This window comes from Patella vulgata, chromosome 2 (assembly GCF_932274485.2).
Source record: "Patella vulgata chromosome 2, xgPatVulg1.2, whole genome shotgun sequence".
Lineage (NCBI taxonomy): Eukaryota > Metazoa > Mollusca > Gastropoda > Patellidae > Patella > Patella vulgata.
In genome coordinates, this window is record NC_065880.2 from 71,240,168 (window position 1) to 71,261,031 (window position 20,864).

Consider the following 20,864-nt stretch of genomic DNA (forward strand, 5'->3'; position numbering starts at 1 on the left):
GGTTTCCCTTTGTTAGCAGTGCAGTTTGGGTGGCCTGGCAAGGACAGCATATAGTCGCTCAGGTGGGACGAAAACCCGAGGTCATGTGTACACGTTGGTCTGCACGTAAAACAACCTTTGACAGGTGGGACGTAGCGCCCGTCTTCAATAACCCATTCGGTGCAGAAAAGTAAAACGTTAAACCCTATTTCATTTCATTTCAGAACACGCACTAGCCAATGAGACAATCGCTTTATGATCTTCACCCACTATCAGAAGTCTAGCAATGTATAATATTTAGTGGGTTGTTGAACAATCTGTTTCGTCTCATCCGTTAATCTCGGGTGGATGTAAAGCACGAAACAACATTAAATTTAATCTTATTTGAAACGATGTGGAATACATGAAACTTTTATTGATCAAAACGATACGTTACAAATGAAGTGCTTAATCACTGCAGTATAGAAGGCTTAAGAAAAACCAACCCATCAAAACTTAATTCTGTACGCAATTCTGATATTACATCTAATCCAGAAGATAAATGATGATAACTGGTTCAGGTTTTAATCTATATAATGTTTACCAATCTTTATCATTTATCATAATTTGTTATAGAACATTGATGTACGTTTATGTATTCATAGAAGACAGACTGATTCGTCCCTGACAAAACTTTATGTAACGAATCATCTTAACGGCACCTTTCTGACTACAAAACCTGATTAACTCGAAACATTATGAACCTGTGTAGAGATAGCTGGTTTCTCTGCACATAAATAATCAGATCAAATTAACTTTGTGGCAGTATAGATCTAATCCAATATACCTAGTAAAAATGTCAGAAAGATAATTCTGCTCATAATAGTAAGCGTATGCAATTTATTTCTATACACGTACGAGGAACGTTTTCTTTTCTTTTTCATTTTTTTTTTTTTTTTTTACAATTAAAAAGAAATGCTGAATATATCGCGTAAATCTTTTAGATAAATCAAGATCTGTACATGTATTTCATTTTTTTTAAAAAAATGTTAGATTTTATACAAATTGAAAATGTCAGAAAAATAATTCTAAATTTATTTCTAAATACGTTTTTTTCTTCATACATAAAAAAGAATTGCTTTACATATCGAGTAAATCTTTTAGATAAATCACTATCTGTATACGTTTTCTTTTTTGTTAAAATAAAATGTTAGATTTTATAAAAATTATGAGAACGTTGAAAATGTCACGAAATTTTAGTGTGCAAAATATATTTTGTTGAGATCTAGACGAAATACATTTCAATCTGTTCTTTTTTTCTTTTTGTCACATAAATATATATATTTGAATATTTAGACATCGTGTTGATGTAAAGATATCTATGTCCACTGTGCACATGTCTAGATTTAACATGTATATAACAAGTGTATATCTAATGATCCACTAACAAACGCTATGTTTTGTGTTAATAAAGGGAAGAATTTATCACACTAAACCAAGCCGTGGTCAGAGGCCGCAATTGTAAAGATTGTAAAATCATATTATACAAAATAAAACCATATAGGAAGCTTCGGCTCTTCTAGGTTTTGTCTGCGATATCTCTTTTGTGGAAGCAGACGTTAAAAAACTAATGTACTACTGCGAAATGGTTGGAAAGTTCTACCGTCCGCCATATTACAATTATAGTTACGAGATGTCGTGATTAGCCGGCATTATTACTAATTGGAAAAATTAATGTCATTTATTCCATTAGTTGAACACATTTAATATGCACTTGTATAACTGCAAGGTCAAACTTAACACTTCTAGAACCCCTGAGAATGAAATGTATAATGTAGATAATAGAAAATCTGTGGTCTGTTCGGATAACATGTCAAATTTAACACGTGCATACATACGAATAATATATAACAAGGTCGATGGCAATTTGGAGTTAATCAGATAATGGTCAGTCAAGGGAACAAATTAACGTATTTGTGTAAGTGTATCCAATATAGGCGCAAAACCTAAAACTAAATCGGAATCAGATTGGTATGAACCGGCAAATTTTCTTATTAAAGATAAATTTTGGGCCCTGCCAATCTGAATTTCTGTTTTTCGGGAACACTTATTAAAAATTATCCCTCCCTTTTCCTCGGGGAAAAATAATTTAAAACAAAAAGGTTGTTTGTTTTTGTTTTTTGGGGGGTGTTTTTTTTTGTTTTTTTTTTTTGGGGGGGGGGTCTTCTTAAAAGCCTTTAGTTCCAAATATTTAGGTTTTGAAATTTTAACAAAACATCTCACACAAGAATTGGGTGGGGTTTTTATTGATCAAGAACGCGAAGAACTAAAATTTAAACTGTTTTGCCTAAGGTTTCTTTCCGTTTATTTTCAATTTTCGTGAGCTGTATGTCAAGGACCGGTGCTATGGCCTTTTTAAAATTTTCTTATTCAGATATAAAAAGTACTCACCTATCAATGGTATGGACGTGGCCGCTTTTGGTGTGTAATCAGCTAGTAAGAGTAACAGTACAAAGAAAGCAAGAAATATATTCATACCTGTTGAAAAATAAAGAGATATATTTTGTATATATACTATTCAAAAAAAGTAGGGGATATTTGATTTTGGGGGCATAATACTAAAATATGCAAATGACTACGAAAAAAGTCACTATAGAACCTAACAGAAGAAACATTTCCAGTTACATGTGACGCCCAAACGCACCAATAGCTACCGCATGGAATGCAGGTGATGCTTGGGATCATCATGGGGGTCCAACCCAAGATTTGCACGACTCTGACTTTGAATGTTACAGTCATTGTGGCATTGAATTCCAGGGTGGAACATCAGTTTAATTGTTTTAGTGACCAGAAAACAAATTTTGATATGCGTCGGCTTACCCAAAATGAAAGGTTACGTGCCCTTGGCATGCTACAGATCGGCACAACACAGGCGGTTGTGGCGCGGACGATGAATGTTTCTCAGTCTGTCATAAGCAGGCTATGGTCCAGATACCGTGATACACAATCTGTACAGGACAGACCACGCTCAGGTCGACCAAGGGCGACAACTCAAGCCCAGGATCGATTTATCCGTACCTTGGCCTTGAGAAATCGTGTCATCACAGCAAATCAGATCAGCGCTCGTCTTCAAACAGACACTGGTGTGAGAGTGAGTGGCCAGACGATTCGGAATCGACTGCATAGTGGTCACCTTCGCGCCCGACGTCCTCGCGTGATCCCTTGTTTGAGAGATCATCACATTCAGGCAAGACGTCGTTGGTGTAGGGATCGTCAACACTGGGATAATCGACGCTGGAGCAATGTGATGTTTTCAGATGAGTCAAGGTTCACTGTTGATTTTTTGGACAGACGTAGGAGGGTGTGGCGTCGACGAAACGAGCGCTTCCAAGACGTTAACGTCATCAGACATGATCGATTTGGGGGTGGTTCTGTTATGGTGTGGGGAGGCATCACTGTTGCTGGAAGAACGGCTTTACATGTTGTTGCAGGGCGTGTTACAGGCCAGTACTACCGGGACAACATCTTGGCAGTCCATGTTGTGCCGTTCGCACGACGTCATGGCCGCCGTTTCATCTTCCAGGATGACAACGCAAGATGTCACAGGGCCAGGATCGTTACAGGTTACCTCCAACAACAGAACATCACCACATTACCTTGGCCAGCACTGAGTCCCGACCTCTCCCCCATCGGGCATGTCTGGGACATGCTTGGACAGAGGTTACGTCAACGTCAACAACGTCCTGCCAATGTCCAAGAACTTGCTGCTGCGTTGCAACAGGAATGGGACAATCTGGACCAAAATGACCTTAGACGTCTCATTAGGAGTATGCCACGTCGGATCAATGCTTGTTTGGCAAACAGAGGAGGATTTACCCGTTACTGACTTGGTTGTGATGCTGTGGTAACTTTGCTGTTTGACCCCGGGTATCATTTTACCCTTATAATGGTCAGTCTGTGCCTTACTTAGTCTAACGATCATTTGGAATAAATCGATGAATGTGAACTTCATTTCATTTTGTCATTTGTTTCTTCGTCAGTTTCATTAGGTGACTTTAATAACACTTAAAAATCAAATATCCCCTACTTTTTTTGAATAGTATATGTATTTGAATTAAGTTATTAACAAGACTTAATAAAACAAATGTTTCGGGTAATGAACCCTGTAGGATTTCCTACATGAGTCATGAGCTTAAGGATTTTTTTTATTATTTTAGGTGGATGGCTGTTTGGTTTGTTTTTAATTGCTTTTTTTGGGTGGTGGGGGTGTTGGGGTGGGGAAGCTTTTTGGTGGTGGGGGGTGGTTGGATTGAGAATGTATAAATAAATAAATCAACTTTATCACCGTACTTTTTAAAGCAGTTTAAAACATTTTAACAACTTTACACATTCTGAAATCTTTGTAAATGTAATTTTTTTTATGTTTTTCCATTTTTGAATATTGGTAATAAATAAGTAAATTACACGTCTATAATGTATATTTTATAAAATTAAATCAACTTACCCAGTTGAAGTTTAGCAGGTGATTCAGGAGGAACCCAAAATATAACTAACGTTAATAATGATAACAACCCACATGGTAATATCAGTATAAACGTATAGAACGCTACTCGTCGACGGAAGCTGAGACGGAACGTAAGATCGGGATACGGTTCTGGACAGCAGGAATAATATTTCACATTTCTTCTACCAGTGTTAGAAATCAGGTCCCATTCGTTACTGGCCATATAATCATGTAAATCCATTTTGTCTTGTCCAACAAGAAATTCAACATTTAACTGATCCCCACTGTAAGTCCATGATCCAAATTTAAGTTCACAGCTTTGTTCATCAAATGGAAAGTAGAGCGTATCGAATGAACAAGAACTGTTTAAGATGGCTTGTGGCATCCATAATAAATCTCCAGTGTATTCCACTACTACTAATGCGTCCCTTTGTTCTTTTAATCGGTCATCAGCACTGAAAGAATTATAAATGGAGGCAAAGATAAGCTCGGATAAGGTGTAACTTTTGTATCCGCGACATCTAAAGGAATACTTTATTAGCCCACGGACTCATTGTCAGTGCACGCAAAAGATACTTTAACTGATGGGATTCGAAGAAGATGGAGTAAGAGAGGGAGAAATGGGGCTTAATGTCCACTCGACACAAACTAGGTCATTTCGGGAATAACATATGGTTTAATTTTATTTCAATAATCCGTAGTGGTCTTAAGCAGTGGTAGGAAACCGGGGGGACCCAGAGGATACCCACGAGGTTGAACAAGCGGGAAATCGAAACCTCGCCACTAGACCATCTAACCCCCCCAAATGAAGTAAGCAGAAATAAAAGTTACATAGATTAACAATATGTTGAAAAAATATTAAAATAGAATCTTGGAGAGGCATCGATTCATAGTAAATTTCAGCAGCAACCATGTTGTCATAGAATATACGAAATAATCAAATGTAAGGAATGGTTTTTAACAACCAGGGCCCATTATTGACGGAATAATAATATATGTTCAGCATCAATTTTATTACGAATATTAATTTCATTATAAAGGATATAATCTATAAAAATTAATTTAATTATTAATGTCACTGAGTATAGGATCAATAGAACAAGAATACTGAAAACGTGAACATTATTGTGCTGATTTTAAAATCCAGATATGGGATATCTTTGAAAATCAAAGCAATATGTTTTATTCAGCTAAGGTGATAACAGAAATTGAATATACTAATCAAATAATTACTTATAAGTACTGATGAGTATAAATGTCAAAACAAATTGGGAGCGGATCAGAATATCGCTTAACGCTGAATATCGATAGGATTCGTCCTCTCATAGCCCCAATGCCTCATACCAAATTTGAAAAAAAAATCAATTGTAATTGCCGCGTTAACAATGTTTTCAGAAAGGGGAGATAACTCAGCAACGACGTGTAGTGGAACGCTGGAAATCGTTCGGGTTCGTCGTCACACGATCCCAATGCTTCACACCAAATTTGATTTGAAAGTCATCCGTCAAACATTCTAGCCTTTATCGTGCTAATGATAAATTGCGATGTCAGAATGACAAGCGCAGTAACTCTAAAACGGAAATCGGAGGAAATCCACTCATGGTTCCTATTCTGAATACCAAGTTTAAACAAAAATTTTCTAAAACTGCAGTAACTTCTATCGCCTAAACTAGAAATCTTCTTGTCGCTATGAAAATGGGAACAACTCTGGAACAAAATGTCGTAGAACGCTGAAAGCAGATGGGAATCATCCTCTCAAGGTCTGCAATCATCACACCAAAACTCTAGCCTCTATCGCTTTAACAGCCAATTGTTGACTTTTGGGCGGGCACGATGACTTTGATGGTCTTATACAAAAATAAGGTTTAAAACTTACAAGTTATACAGTAGTATATCAGGTAACCAGATATTATCAGATGGAACGCGTACACTGGTTATATTATCATGTTCCATAGGATCCCATGTCAATAATATGTCTTTCCATACCTAAAATATAAAGAAGTGTTTTATACAATACCCGTCTTCATTAGCCCAGTCGGAGCAGAACAGTAGGATGTTAAATCCCATTTCATTTCGTTTCATACAATGTTCCATGGAATCCCATCTTTAATAATATCAAGTTATATTATCATGTTCTGTGGGGTCCTATTTATAAATAATATGTCTTTCCAACCCTCAAATATCATGTTCTATAGGACCTCATGTTAATAAGATGTCTTTCCATACCTAAAATGGGGATCACGTGGCTAAGTGGGTAAGACGCTAGCTCGCTAGCCTGGAGGTCGGGTGTTCGATCCCTGCATTGGCCGAGAAAGTTCATCCAGATTTTCCGGCGTGGTTCTCACTTGTCAGTGATGCAGGACGGAGGGGCTGACAAGGAAAGCTGTCTAGTCGTTCGGATGGAACAAAAAACCGAGGTCCCGTGTACACATTGGCGTGCACGTAAAAGATCCCTTGGCAGTTGGAATTCGATATAAGAGTAGGCCGTAGTGCCGCTGTCCGGGCAAAATTTCCCTCATAGCACACTGTATGGCGTATGCCCGTCTTCATTAGCCCAGGTTAGGAGCAGAACAGTAGGACGTTAAACCCCATTTCATTTCATTTCATTTCATTTCATTTCATACCTAAAATATAACGTTATATTGTAATAGAATAAAATGTTTATAAGATATCCTTTCATTACCATGTGCTATGTGGTCTAAGTAGCTTAGTGCTAGGATTTTCACTAATTAGGCGAATTTTAAGTTTATGTTGAATATGGAGAACGGAAGATCCGGTGCCATGGATAAAGGTATAAAATTTTTCATTTATTATTCTATTTCTATTAAACGTGTAAATCTGGGCTTTTAGTTGGTTGTAGTATAGTTAGGGTGTAGCTGATGGAATTAAATGTTACATTCGGCTGCAGATAAAAAAAAAACATCAATGAGACCTTGCTTTTACAAATACCCCCATACCCCAAACCACAAACTCTAGTATCTAACCAACTATTCTGTCCCCACCAGTTCTACAAATTAATGTAAAATGAAAACATATTCTACTATTACGGTTTGTGGTTTCCACATGTGCCCTCGGTGCCACTAAAATTCAATAAACGGGAAATACATATAGCTTAATAGAATCAACTTTATGCTGGAGCTTTTACGTTTACATTCTCCATGATTTAAAAGGATGTCAGTCTATGTTTGCGTTACGGGTTTTCTTACATAAAGTCAATAATAAGGAACTACCTTATCAATCTAGGTTTCGGCGCCATTTTGCTGAAAACGATCTACGATTCATTCACTCTTGTGTTGGTATCGAAAATGGACAAGATAATAAAAAAATATATTCAGTGTTCACGAAAATTTCCAATATTTAATGTTTACTAATAGTATTTACTCGGCATGTAGCTGCTAATCATAACGTATATTTATTGAGATTAAAATGGTGTAGTTATTGAAGGGGGTCGTGAACGATTTTATCAGACCATGTAGAATTTAATGACATTTCCATGAAAAAAAATCCGCCATTGTCCTTGGTACATCAGAAATATTCCAGCCAAGAAAATACTCAAAACTATACCTTAAACAATAACATCTGATATTTTTAATACATACAGAGGTAAAAATGGGATAGTTATTGAAGGCGGTCGTGAAGCATTTTATCAGACCATGTAGAATTTAATGACAATTCCATGAAAAAAAATCCTCCATTGTCCTTGGCACATCAGAAATATTCCAGATAAGAAAATACTCAATATATCTTAACCTGCAGATGTATTGCAATAACATTCGATATATTCCAAAATCGTATATTTAATGAAATTACAATCCTATAGTTACTGGAGGGATTTTATCTGACCGTGTAGAATTAATGACATTTCCATGCATAAAAAAATATACTTGTTTGGAAGAGGTCAAATCAGAAATATTTCAGCTAAGAAAATACTCAGAACTACCCTTAAATGGATGTTTTATAACCAGATTTAATACCGTATAACTTGAAGTGATTTTAATACATAATATATTTTTGGAGGGCGGTGTGCAATCTTTAGATCCGCCATTACAATATGTATTTAGCTAATTAATTCAATTTTGATTTTTGCATAATTCAACCATTCTGTTAATTTTTCACAATAATGAGGTAGCATATCTTGCGGTATTTGGTATGGTAGTATTTAGTAGAATTGTGTCCTGTGACGATTTCTTTGACGATTTTATCGTTTGAATTGGATTCGGACATTTAAAATTTTAGTTAATTTTCTCTAAAAAATTAACTGGATTAAGCGACATATGACAAAGAAACAAAATACTTACATATTGGTACCATATATTTGTTTTTAAAACTTGATTCTGTTCATCTATATCTAAAACTTGTATTAATGATAAACTGAAATTGACTGTCATATGATCTTTAACATTGACTATAGGGCGACCTGTTTTACCCTGGGATTCATAACGTGCCAATAATTTCTTTATTAATATCTTCTCAGCTGGTATTGTTTCTGGTGATGACAAGCTCTCGCCTGAAAATGAAAAACATACATATATATATATATATATACCCTAGGAGGGAGAGTGATATTGGTCTGTAATAACAAAGCTCACGTAGCTTTGCACTCTTAAGTGGAATTCTAAGAACGATACGAAATGATATTAACCATTAACCAATAACCAAATACTACATACAACTCACTCGATTTGAAAATATTATTAAAGAAAGTCTTTTCATAAAATTCAATTGATATGTAAAGATTATCGCAGAGACATCTTCGGTTTGTTTTTTTGGGATGGTTTTTTTTTGCGGGTGGGGGGGGGTGTTTATTTTGTTTGCAATTATGCAGCCGCTCGCCTGGCTTTGGATTCTAATTGGACAAAACAAAACTGGAAGAAACAACAGGCATACCTTAACTTTCAAAAATGAAAATATACATTAATCAGTAACCAATAAGTAAAATATTACGGATAATTCTCAACTTAGTGGATAAAAATGTTATCGTAGAGACATCTGCGTTAAATTGCAATTTCAACCTAAACACAGGTCTTTCCAGAAGTCCTTTTTATGTAAATGGTTAATGGAATTGTTAAAGGAATGATTTGATCAAATTATATTTTAAAGGAAATATAATATCAGTTTTAACGGAATGTGTAGATCATATTATATTTTAAAGAAACTATATGACCAAATTGTATGATTAGATTAAAGTATATTTTAAAGGAATGATCAGATACAATTTTATTTAAAAGGGATGGTTAATTCAAATTAAAAGAATTTTATAGTTTGATTTTTTTTCATTTGTTTTCAAACACTGTCAACTAAACACCTGTATTATTCATTGGGGAGCGATGATTTGGTCAAAACATTTCACTACAGTAACCGATTCGCTATATTTCTATTTATCCCCCAAAAAGCTACCTGACCTCAAACTTAAACAATAGAAGAATTAAGACTGATCTCAGGGGATTTCAAGACATAATAATATTATATCTTGAAATCCTCTGAGGTCAATCTTAATTCTTCTATCGTTAAAGAACAACAAATACAATTAATGTGTGCCAGCACCGAACGGTTTATCTGGAAGTTAAGGCATTTCCAGACATTTTAACTTCAAGTATACCATACTTGTTGTTCTTTAACGATGTCTTAACCTAGAAACTATTGCACAATAGTGGATTTAAGTAGTATTCTGTTAATTAAATGAAAAAATATCTCAAAAGATAAGTAGTGGATTTAAGTGGTATTCTGTTAATTAAATATAAAAAAAAGTCTCAGAACATAAGTACCGTAGTTTCTAATTTTACAGAAAACTTCTTTACTAGTTATAGTTTTTTTTCATTTTCCAGTGTATTTTTTATTTATTTTTTTATTATTATTTTTTTCTTTTCCTTCTTTTTCCCCCTTAAAGTAATCTAAATAAGACATATAATATAATTATGTATTTTCTTTGATATACATGTATTTAAATTCATCAGTATTCACGACGAGAGAGAGAGAGAGAGGGGGGGTGTAAATTGAATATAGACTATTTGATATGGTTTGCTTTAAAACAAATGAATTTAGTCAAACATAATAATGTTTGCTTAGGTTTATTAATATTTTATACATTATTAAGTCCAAATCATGACACAAACTAGGTCATTTCAGGACAAACATGGTGTGTATCTCTATTTCAATAACTCGTTGTGCGATTGGTTTTTTTAGCAGTGTGGTTTAACAGGTGTTTTAAAACAGGGTCCAGGATGATGGTTTGTCAGGTAGAACCAAGTAATTTTAGAAAAGAATTACATCCGCAATCAGATTACATTCTATTTAGGTAACCTCCTGTTTGTTCTCTGTGTCATCAACTTAAATTGTAAGAGCTCAAATTTTCACAATTTGTTTTTTGAATGGGAGGATTAATATGGCCACGCAGATTCCAGATGCTGCTGCTGTCGCGATTTCCTTTGAATGTGATTAAATCTCTTGTACCTTGGATCTTAGATATATATCTGTTTGTCCTCTAACAGAAAAAATACTTTAAGGGCCAAATGAGTGAGGCCCTGGAATAATATTGGTTTCTAACTCGTAAAATAGATGATATACATGTAGTTATGTATGACCCATTGATTAACAAAATACGGTGACTGGCAAGCTCTGTCATTTCATTTTGTTTATCAAAAGCACACCGTTTCCCCACATGAATACCAAACTGATAACGTAATAAATTGTGCTTTGAAATAAATGATTTGCTAAACATGATGTATATAAGAGCTAGTTTTACAAATATGCATGGAAATATATTATCTTGTTTACACAGGAAATTAGAATCTCCAAATTAGGCATGAATACCATGCATATTTCTGGCATCAAGTTAACCACCCAAGTAATTAATATTTAGTAACTCATTTCTGGATATAGAGAGATGCACGTTTAGAAACCAGATACCTATTACAATTCTTAGGGGGAAGCGCTGTAACGTTGCCAGCAGTAACCGCTCTAGGCGAGCCGAGTTCGGTTGGGAGACCTCCTGGTTAGGAAGCCATCGCTTTACTACGAAAGCCCAGAAGGTTCATTCCAAATTCCAAATTCCAAATTCATGTTTTACCAATAAAATAGCAAATTAGCATCTCCCCTCAATTAAACAAATTAGAATTTAAATAAATTGTAATTTTACACAACTAATTGGTGCTAGTTTACCTATACGAAAGCCCGGAAGACTCTTTCCACTTTCCAATTGCGAAATTTCAAATTCCCAATGCAAAATTCCAAATTCCAAATTCCAAATGCGAAATTCCAAATTCCAAGTTCCAAATGCGATCGTATAATGTGGTCGTATATTATCGTTGCCCCCGTCCGTCCATCCGTCCGTCCGTCCGCCCGTCTGTCCGGCGTCCACGATTGCTTGTGGACGCTCTAGAGGCTAAAGTTAATATCCGATTGATTTTAAATTTATACAGTGTTTAAGATCATGAATAGAGAAGGCTATTGATTTTCAGCGATTTCCGATTATTACTACCGGAATTATGGCCCTTGATCACATCAAAATATCTTATGGATGCTCTAGAGGCTACAGATAATATTCGATTGATTTTAAATTTATACACCGTGTTTTTAAACAGTGTAGGGTCATTAGATGAAGAATCCTATTGATTTTCAGCGATTTCCGATAATTACTGCCAGAGTTATGGCCCTTGATCACTTCAAAAAATCTTATGGACGCTCTGAAGGTTAAAGTGAATACCCGATTGATACACAGAGTTTAAGGTCATGAGACGAACAAGTATATTGATTTTCATTGAATTTTGATAACTTGAACAGCTAAATCCATGATATCAAATGTTTCGTATACTTGCATGGGGCAGAACTTTATAAAAATCAAACAAATTCTAATGATTTTCTGATAATTACTTAACGAGTTGTTACTCTTAATCAGATTTTAGTGTATTATAAATGTTTCATTACCGCAAAAAGTAAAAATATGCGACAACTCTTGTTGACTGTCCGGACGGTTTAGCTGTTGTGGGCGTATTATCTTCTCTGCATCAGCCATGATGATTGTAATGTCACGTGATTATGTCGAATTTGGAATTTGCAATTTCGTATTTGGAATTTGCAATTTCAAATCTAATAATTTGGAACGGGTGTTTATCCGGCCCAGGCATCAGATAGGTAAACTAGCACTAATTAGTTGTGTAAAATTTATTTAAATTTAATTTGTTTAATTGAGGGGGGGGGGGGGACCGCCAATTTGCTATTTGATTCATTTGATTGGTAAGACATGAGTTTAGAATTTCGCATTTGGAATTTGGAATTTCGCATTTGGAATTTGGAATGAGCCTTCTGGGCTTTCGTACTTTACTCATCGAGTCACCACAGTTCCCGACTGTACAATCCCGTGTTCGGCGAAACTAAATTATATTTCAAATCTAAAAAAATCTCCATTGATAACCATAAATAGGTCAGAAAGTGGCTGGTAAAATGCGTCAAGGGCCTTTGTCTAGCACAAAATTCAAAAGAATGTATCTTTAATACAGTTTTAAAAGTTGAAATACCCTTGATTATTTAATTAAGAAATTCAGTGCACAAGAAAAAAATGTCATGACCTGTGTTTAAAAACTGGTGACAGCAATAACCTGTTTACACTTCATATCTCCTTTCTAGATGTCTCTCAGTTCTGTATTAAATTAGGCCTACATTATATAACAATCTAACAGGTAAACCAGACAGTGTTATTTCATAACAGAAGAATCTATCACTATTTAATTACATAAAACAATGTGTTACTAGAATGAAACAATAATCCGGTTTTAGGAATAATTTACATTGATGAGACAGAGGAAGATTCTCTGTTGTTAAATCATCCGAATGCAATGTTTTCTTTGATCATTTGGTTTATTACATTAGGTTTACTGCCAGACAAAACATCGGGTGATTTTCTACATCGCTAACTTTGTAATCTTTGTGGCATTTTGATTCGTGTCAGATTATCCGAACCGAGTAACTTCGGCTTGCGAAATCTGGAACTATAGCTTGAATTAGTGATGGGCCGTGATCGGTGTCGTATAAGATGGGGATATGCTCTCAGTGTTAGCTAAGAAAGTTCCTCTGGATTTTCAAGGGACATTGACAGTTAGAAGATACGCCGGAAAATCCGAGGAGCTTTCTCGATCAATACCGGGATCGAACCTGTGACATCCTAATTAGTAAACCCGCATCTTATCACTGAGCCACCTTGCCCCATGTACCGGTTGAAGAACGTCCACACTTTCAAAAGCACTCCTTAAGTAATTAAAAAGTTTCCTCAGCTTTTGTAATATATTGTATATACACCTTGGCGATCGAGTGGTCTAATGCGTTCGCTTTAGGTCATGAGATCTGCCATTGCGTCAAGTGACCATGTCAAGTTGGAAAGTGACGAGGAGTATAGGGTAGCCTGCCCAACCTCTTCGGTTTTCTCCGGGTATTCCTATTTATTCCCACTGTTTAAGAACGCTACGGGCAAGCGAATTGTGTTATGGTAGTCCCTAAATAATGCGGTTTGTGTCGAGTGAACGTTGACCCCACCCACTACACTACTTAAAGACAGATAATATCATTGTACCGTATGTTAGTCCCGAAATGACACAGTTTGTGTCGAGTGGGCGTAAAACCCATCCACTCCCGCACCCGCTCCTATACTACTTTAAGATAGAGAATAATATAAAGGATTTCCGTTCATGATTAGGTAAACACGGGTATATAAACGGTAAACAAATGACTTTTATAAACGGTAAACAAAGGACTTTTATAAACGGTAAACAAAGGACTTTTAAGCTCAAGCATGGGTTTAAAAGACAACAAAACACACCAAACGTCTTACCGATCGATTGCTTTAATCTTTTTTTTCTTTTTTTTTTACTTTTTTTGCACTATGTAGCCTAGGTATCGTGAAGTTTTATTGGAAACAATTACCTAATCCCAAATAGTAATTTACTCAAATGTTTCAGACTTTCATAGCTATTGATAGACTTGTCAATGGAGATTTTAAACCCATTCTTTGTCGACAGAGGCTTTACGATGGTTTAATCCGATCTGAGAGAAGTAAAGATCTGACACGCAATAGATATAAATGTCCCATGAAATACTGACAAGTATATTGGGTATTTGTTTTAGTCTGTACATTACTGTGGGTTATTATTTTAAATTAACCTGTCAGGAAATTTGATGGAATGTCGAAACCTGTCGCGATACCAAGTCGATAAACGTATTTCCTCGGAGGGTGCGAATGGATCTCGGTTAAAATGTCTCGTCTAAAAACGGTTTTGTGATCTTTAGCTTATTGGCAGATGTTGACGATTAACTTTATCTGAAAACACTCCAACTTGCATCCATATTTCACCTAAATTCGTGACCGATTAATACGGCGTTTGATCTGTTTATTTTTTAGGTAGTTATGGACAATGTTATTGGTAGTAGTGGGTCGAGAAGCATTTTTCGTTGCCATTACTCTTTTTTCTTAACCCCATTTTATTGTATTTGAACAAAACATCCATATAAATATAGTGGGGTGGATGGCCGAATGGTCAGCGCGTGTGCGTTGTGCGTCACAACTGGCGTGGTTTCGTTTCCCCGGTTGTACGTGACAAGGAGTAGGATCGCCTGTCCAACCTCGTGGGTTTTCTTCGGGTCGTCCGGAAGCGGAAGCGAATTATTGAAATAAAATTGATTAACCATATGATGTCTTAGTCCCGTTTGTGTCGAGCGGACGTTAAACTCTCTCCCTCTCTCTCTCTCTCTCTCTCTCTCTCTCTCATATAAATATTTGAGACGAAAATTTCCCTCATAGCACACTGCTTTGGGTATGCCCGTTTCCATTACCCCGGTTGGCACAGACAAGCAGGATGTTAAACCCCTGTTCAATTCATTTCTATAAAAACAAATTCTATATAAATAACTTAAGAAAAATCATCTATTAAACATATCATAAAACACATCAAGTTTTTTTGGTTTTTTTTTGTAGAATTCAACCAGTGCCAGATAGGAATAAATGTCTTAAATTCAATCTGGGAATAATGACTCGGAATCATTATAAATACAGATTAAACTGTTATCAGAATCAAAGAACTTGTTATTTCTTATCCACTACTTATTTCATTTAAGGTTTGACTTATGACAGGTTATTTCCAATAAAACATGAAAACTTATCAGAAATTGTTAAATGTAACCCTACAAATGATGTTCTCGTTACTAGAGGAGTTAATACATCTCTTATATGTCTTGCGCTTGGTGCCAAAGAAGTCTGGAATTAATGGGCTTATTGCAGGATTCTTTATTACATGTATATTTTGTATCGGGAGTTATGGAAGCGGAACTATATCGAGTGGAATTGCGATTAAATGATACTTAATGAGGTGTTTTTCAGAGCATCCATCATAACATAACTATTATATTGACAACAAACGAATACAAATTTATTCTATTACTTGTCGGTATGCTTTAGTGCTGGATCGATACAGGTAACATATTGATATCGATCGATAAAGTCGATATAACTCGACACTGATAACATAGCTGGGCTGTTTATTAAATCTAACCTATTTGAATAACCAGGATATGCTCCCATATAAAGCTTCACTGGGGAATAAAGGAGACAGCGTAGATTCTATTTTAAAAGGAATCGCTCTTTGCTTTTACTAGTTAGTTCGTTACCGCAGGGACCATTTTCATATCCTAAAGTTGTCGCTTACAAATGAAATGATTTTATGAATTTTATTGTGGCTTTTCATCATAAACTGACATCATTTCCCTCGTGTATGAACCTAGTTAAAAGCCAACACATAAGCTTTTACGCCACCACAATAGGATCATCAGCCATTTCAACTTTTCGATAGAATCTGCTGATTTTTTTAATTGAATAATCCTCCTGAGAGTATAAAAATAGGAGAGATAGGAAATTGAATTTGAAGGGTGATCATTTAATAGAATGTTTGATTGGGGCAGTTACCCTCCTGGCTCTCTCTAAATATAGCAAACAAGAAATATTACAAAAAAGTCAAATACAGAGGAGTTATATACTTTTTATAATAATTAACAGCAAATTTATTAAAGTCGTTAATCTCAAATAGAAATCAGGGGCCTGTTTTAGAAAATACTTCAATTCTGATCGGCTAAGCACTAAAATCAATCTAATATTATCCAATCAAATTACTAAAATTTGGATTTTATCTTAGTTAAAATTTCGTGAAACAAGCCCCAGGCTTTTAACTCGAACTAAAGATCTGTCTGTGCTGGTGCGAGGGTTGTATGGAAACAGTACATCAAAAGGGCGAAGGAATACTTTTAAAGAGCTCGGAGAATTTTCAATTTGTAAATTGACGTTTAGAAGTTTATTGGCTGGTCGCGTAAAGGGCACTAACTTTTACACAAAGTGGGTATATAAAGTATTTTCGTGTTTAAATGTGGGTCTTAGGGGATATACTTACGACTTTCTATCAATTGGATTAAGTGTCCACAAAGTTTACGATTAGGACCCACGAGTATCATTCATGAATACTAGTACCGTACTAAGAACTAAAATAATTATCTGAACTTAATAAAACAAAATGTTTCAGTCAGTTAAGTAGCATAAGATCTATCATGTTTATTGTCTGGTGAAGACTTGAGAAGCTATAATAAACGCTAAGTAATTGTCATTATATCTAATTATCTTTATTCATTTTATTAAGGAAGCCTAATATTTATAAATCCAGAGAGTTACATAGATTTATTAATAGAATATTACAATTCCTATAATACTATTTTCAAACTATGAATTAATAACACCGAAATTATTTATTAACATATTAACTGCCATAATGAATTTATATTTCTGCAATGTTGTATCTGATGTATTATTATGTTTGTATGTAAACTATCAGTATTTATTCCTATTGAAGTATATTACATATGGTTATTGTTAATAAAGATTGTAAATCAAAAAACAAAATAGTGAAAATCTTTATACATTTATTAAAATAAATCTATGGCAAAAATATATCGCAGGTAACTTATTGCTTAAACATGCATTATGCAAGAGGTAAATTTGCCTATTGCAGGTCTTTCTTTAGGCCTGAAATTTAGATAGACATTAATTAACTTATCAAGACCATAATCAACCCTCGATGGTATCGCTAGCCTGCGATATTTACTGGATTATGATTTCATTTGCTGCTCGACTTCCATTCATAATTTAATCATGAAATGGATGATCGAGACTATGTTTTTTATCGTACAGACTTTAGTCATGATGATCGAGGCTAGGCCAAAATGTCAATCGTTTAATTCTCGGTTCATAATGGATCAATTTGTCTGAAATTTTCAGCAAATTGCCTTTACATCATCTAGTTTTTAACTATTATAGTGAGAACTGCCAACTCGTTATCTTATCTCCCATAATGTATCCTTAATAACTCTATGGCAAAAATATATCGCAGGTAACTTACATCCTCGGTATCCCCAGTGTTCTCATTCCGTTCTACTCCACTATACCCTGTCCTGGCCTTGATTGTAGATAAGGTCTACGAGCCAATCAAAAAAAAGTTTACAAACCAGCCGTTTTGCCTTCAATTTTTATAAGGGTAGATAACCATATTCAAGTCCATTTACTGAATGATTTATGTAAATAATGTATATATTTCTTATTCATTACTAATTAATTGTATTATCAAAATCTCTAGTATGTTTCGCTGATTTCAAATATGTATAACATCTATAAGTTTGACTTTTGTTATTATTATTATTATTACTATTCGTTCTTTGTCTCAAATGTTTCATTCTGTTATGTTTATTATTATTGAACTTATACTTGGCAATTTGATTCACAATAACGTGTCTACGATATCACGTGGACGTAAAACTCCGGAAGCGAACGAACGATTCTCAATAAAACTCTTGACCCTACATAGATATAAACGTCCGGTCTTCATTAATGTAATATGATATCTACTTTTTTTTTAATAAATTCGCAATTAGAATAATTATGGACTTCTCTCATTTAAGCTAACTGCTAACCTTGTTCGATGAGAGCTACTTCCCTTTGCCAACTTCCTTTGCAATTAACGATGTATGGGACTGGTCGATACAAATAGAACAATCATCAAGGGCGGATAATTTGAAAACGTGTCTCCCCCATAGATTAACCCAAATGATGTTTGTTTTGGTTTATTATTAATATTTTATACATTAATAAGTCCAAATCCCGCGACATAGTCCACGTTTGCTGTTTATTACCATATGGTTACGGTCAGCAACCATTCCTCGGGGTGTTCAACTGTCATTAACACAAGCAGACGGGGAATAGTTTGATAAAAATTGTAAAAGTTTGGCAAGCCTTTATATGATCTTATACATCAATAGAATCTATAAAATAATCCTGCATACGGGCTCTAAGATACTTCCCAATCATATCTTTTAGAACTGTGTCCGAGGCATGTCCTCAAGGGAGGTTACTCATTGTCCTTTGTCGTTTGTAGAATTATTGCGAGTGGCTAGCGACGAGGAAGAAATTAAACAATAGGTTTTCTTATACCAAGTAATTTTGTGTAACAGGAATACTTCTGTATTGTCTGGGTCTCTGGTCTAATTTGTTATTATCTACCAGGATACTTGTCAATACTTATAGATCAGAACACGATCGCTATAAACAGACGTCTAGTTCACTGATAGCGATGACAAAAGACCCAATTCCTTAATTGCAATACGCATATACATATCATCGATGACAAAAGATCCAATCCCATAATTCTTATACCCAGATACATCATTGACGCTTTCAAATGTTGGTCGCTTACAGAAAGGTTGCTCATCCGAATACATATTGGTAATACATGTAATGTAAAATTAAAGATCTTTTGGCATTTGAAATTAAAGCAACCCGTGGTGGCTCAGTGAGTAAGACGATGGCTCGCTAACCGGCGGGTCCAGCGTTTGATTTTGGTGTTCGTCGAGACCATTCCGGGGTGGGTTCCCATTGACAATGATGTCGAAGGGAACAAGAGTCTGAACCGCGTACACATTGGCGTGCACGTAAAAGAACCCTTGTGTCCGCTGTCCGAGATTTAACGTCTTACTATTCTGCTCCTGCTGGCTAAGGAAGACGGACATACGCCATATAGTGTTCTATGAGTCAAATTTTTCCCGGACAGCGGCACTACGACCTACTCTTAATTCGAATTCCGACTGTCAAGGGTTATTTTACGTGCACGCCAATGTGTACACGGGACGTCGGTTTTTGTCCCATCCGAACGACTATACCTTGAATCTAAATTTAAATCTTTATGATCTGTTTATATAAATATCATCAATTATCGCCCAGACGAACCTAATCCTGTTCTTGGTAGATTGAATTGACATTGACATTATATGTAAATTTCAGACAGTAACAGTGTTATTACTTGAAAGATGAATTACGACTTTGATATCTAGCTCGAAACAAACATACTTCGATTTGGAGAATAAGATTTGTCGATAACAGTTTAAATAACAGCTGGCGAAATGTGAAAACTTCACCAAAATGAAGCCAGTTTTGCCAAACCAATTTCAGTTTTTCGAGTAAATAAACAAACTTTGAAAATATGTTTATATAATTTAGAAAACTAAACTTACCTAATGCCAAAATGATAAGTGTTACTGTTACAATTGCTCCTAAATTCTCATCCATTTTGATATTTAGAAGATGGCAGGATGAAGGAATTATTCTATTTCAAGTCTAACATTGCATCTTGAAATATGCAATTACAAGAAAGGTCTATTCAACTCCTAAACAAGTATATAAGTTGTTCATTCTCCGGTAGACTGACGTAGTAGAGACAAGCAGTTCTATTTCTATCCCTTAACAACCGTTTGAATCTAGGTTTGTTTATTCTCTTCAGTTGAATAGAATAGTCGAGTAGGTCTATTCACTGCCATCCCTCGAGAACTGCTTAAATATCTTGTATAATTTATGTTCACCATTTCAGATGATTACACTGAACACGCATATTAACAAGTTGATCATAATGCCTGTGTAGTTCTGAAAACAAAAAGATAAAACGTCATATAAGAGAATATATGATACAAACCAAGACAAAACAACAGTTGCAAAAGCTATAATAATTTATTGATTGATCAGAACGCAACAAATGGTTAAAGGTATTTTTAATAACAACTGTTCGGTTATTGTATCCCTGATTAATATAAGATAGATCCACACATTTAAAAATACACGCGTTGACAACGTAAATGATATATTAAAGCACACATTTATCTTAAACACCGAAATATGTTTTTTCAATGATGTTAAGCAATGAAACCAAAACGGCGAGTCTGTATCTAGGTAAGAATAGGGCAGTTATAATTGTATTAAGATCGCCGGAAGTTGGCCTATTACATGAAATTGTTATCAACTGTGATTAGTATAGTTCGTGGAGTAATTTGGTGCAGGAAA

General features: G+C 35.1%; 1 protein-coding gene across 1 annotated transcript in view; it reads right to left on the bottom strand.

Annotated features, from left to right (window-relative positions):
* Positions 1-20,864, bottom strand: part of LOC126810602 (neuronal acetylcholine receptor subunit alpha-2) — a 44,944-nt gene that overhangs the window by 4,308 nt on the left and 19,772 nt on the right. Inside the window, exons 2-6 of the mRNA XM_050535765.1 lie at positions 20,045-20,450; positions 8,761-8,969; positions 6,339-6,448; positions 4,463-4,917; positions 2,410-2,496 (exon numbers count right to left, since the gene is read on the bottom strand). Of these exons, the coding sequence (XP_050391722.1) occupies positions 2,410-2,496; positions 4,463-4,917; positions 6,339-6,448; positions 8,761-8,969; positions 20,045-20,099 (916 nt within the window). The 5' untranslated portion in view covers positions 20,100-20,450. The remainder of the gene's footprint in view (positions 1-2,409; positions 2,497-4,462; positions 4,918-6,338; positions 6,449-8,760; positions 8,970-20,044; positions 20,451-20,864) is intronic.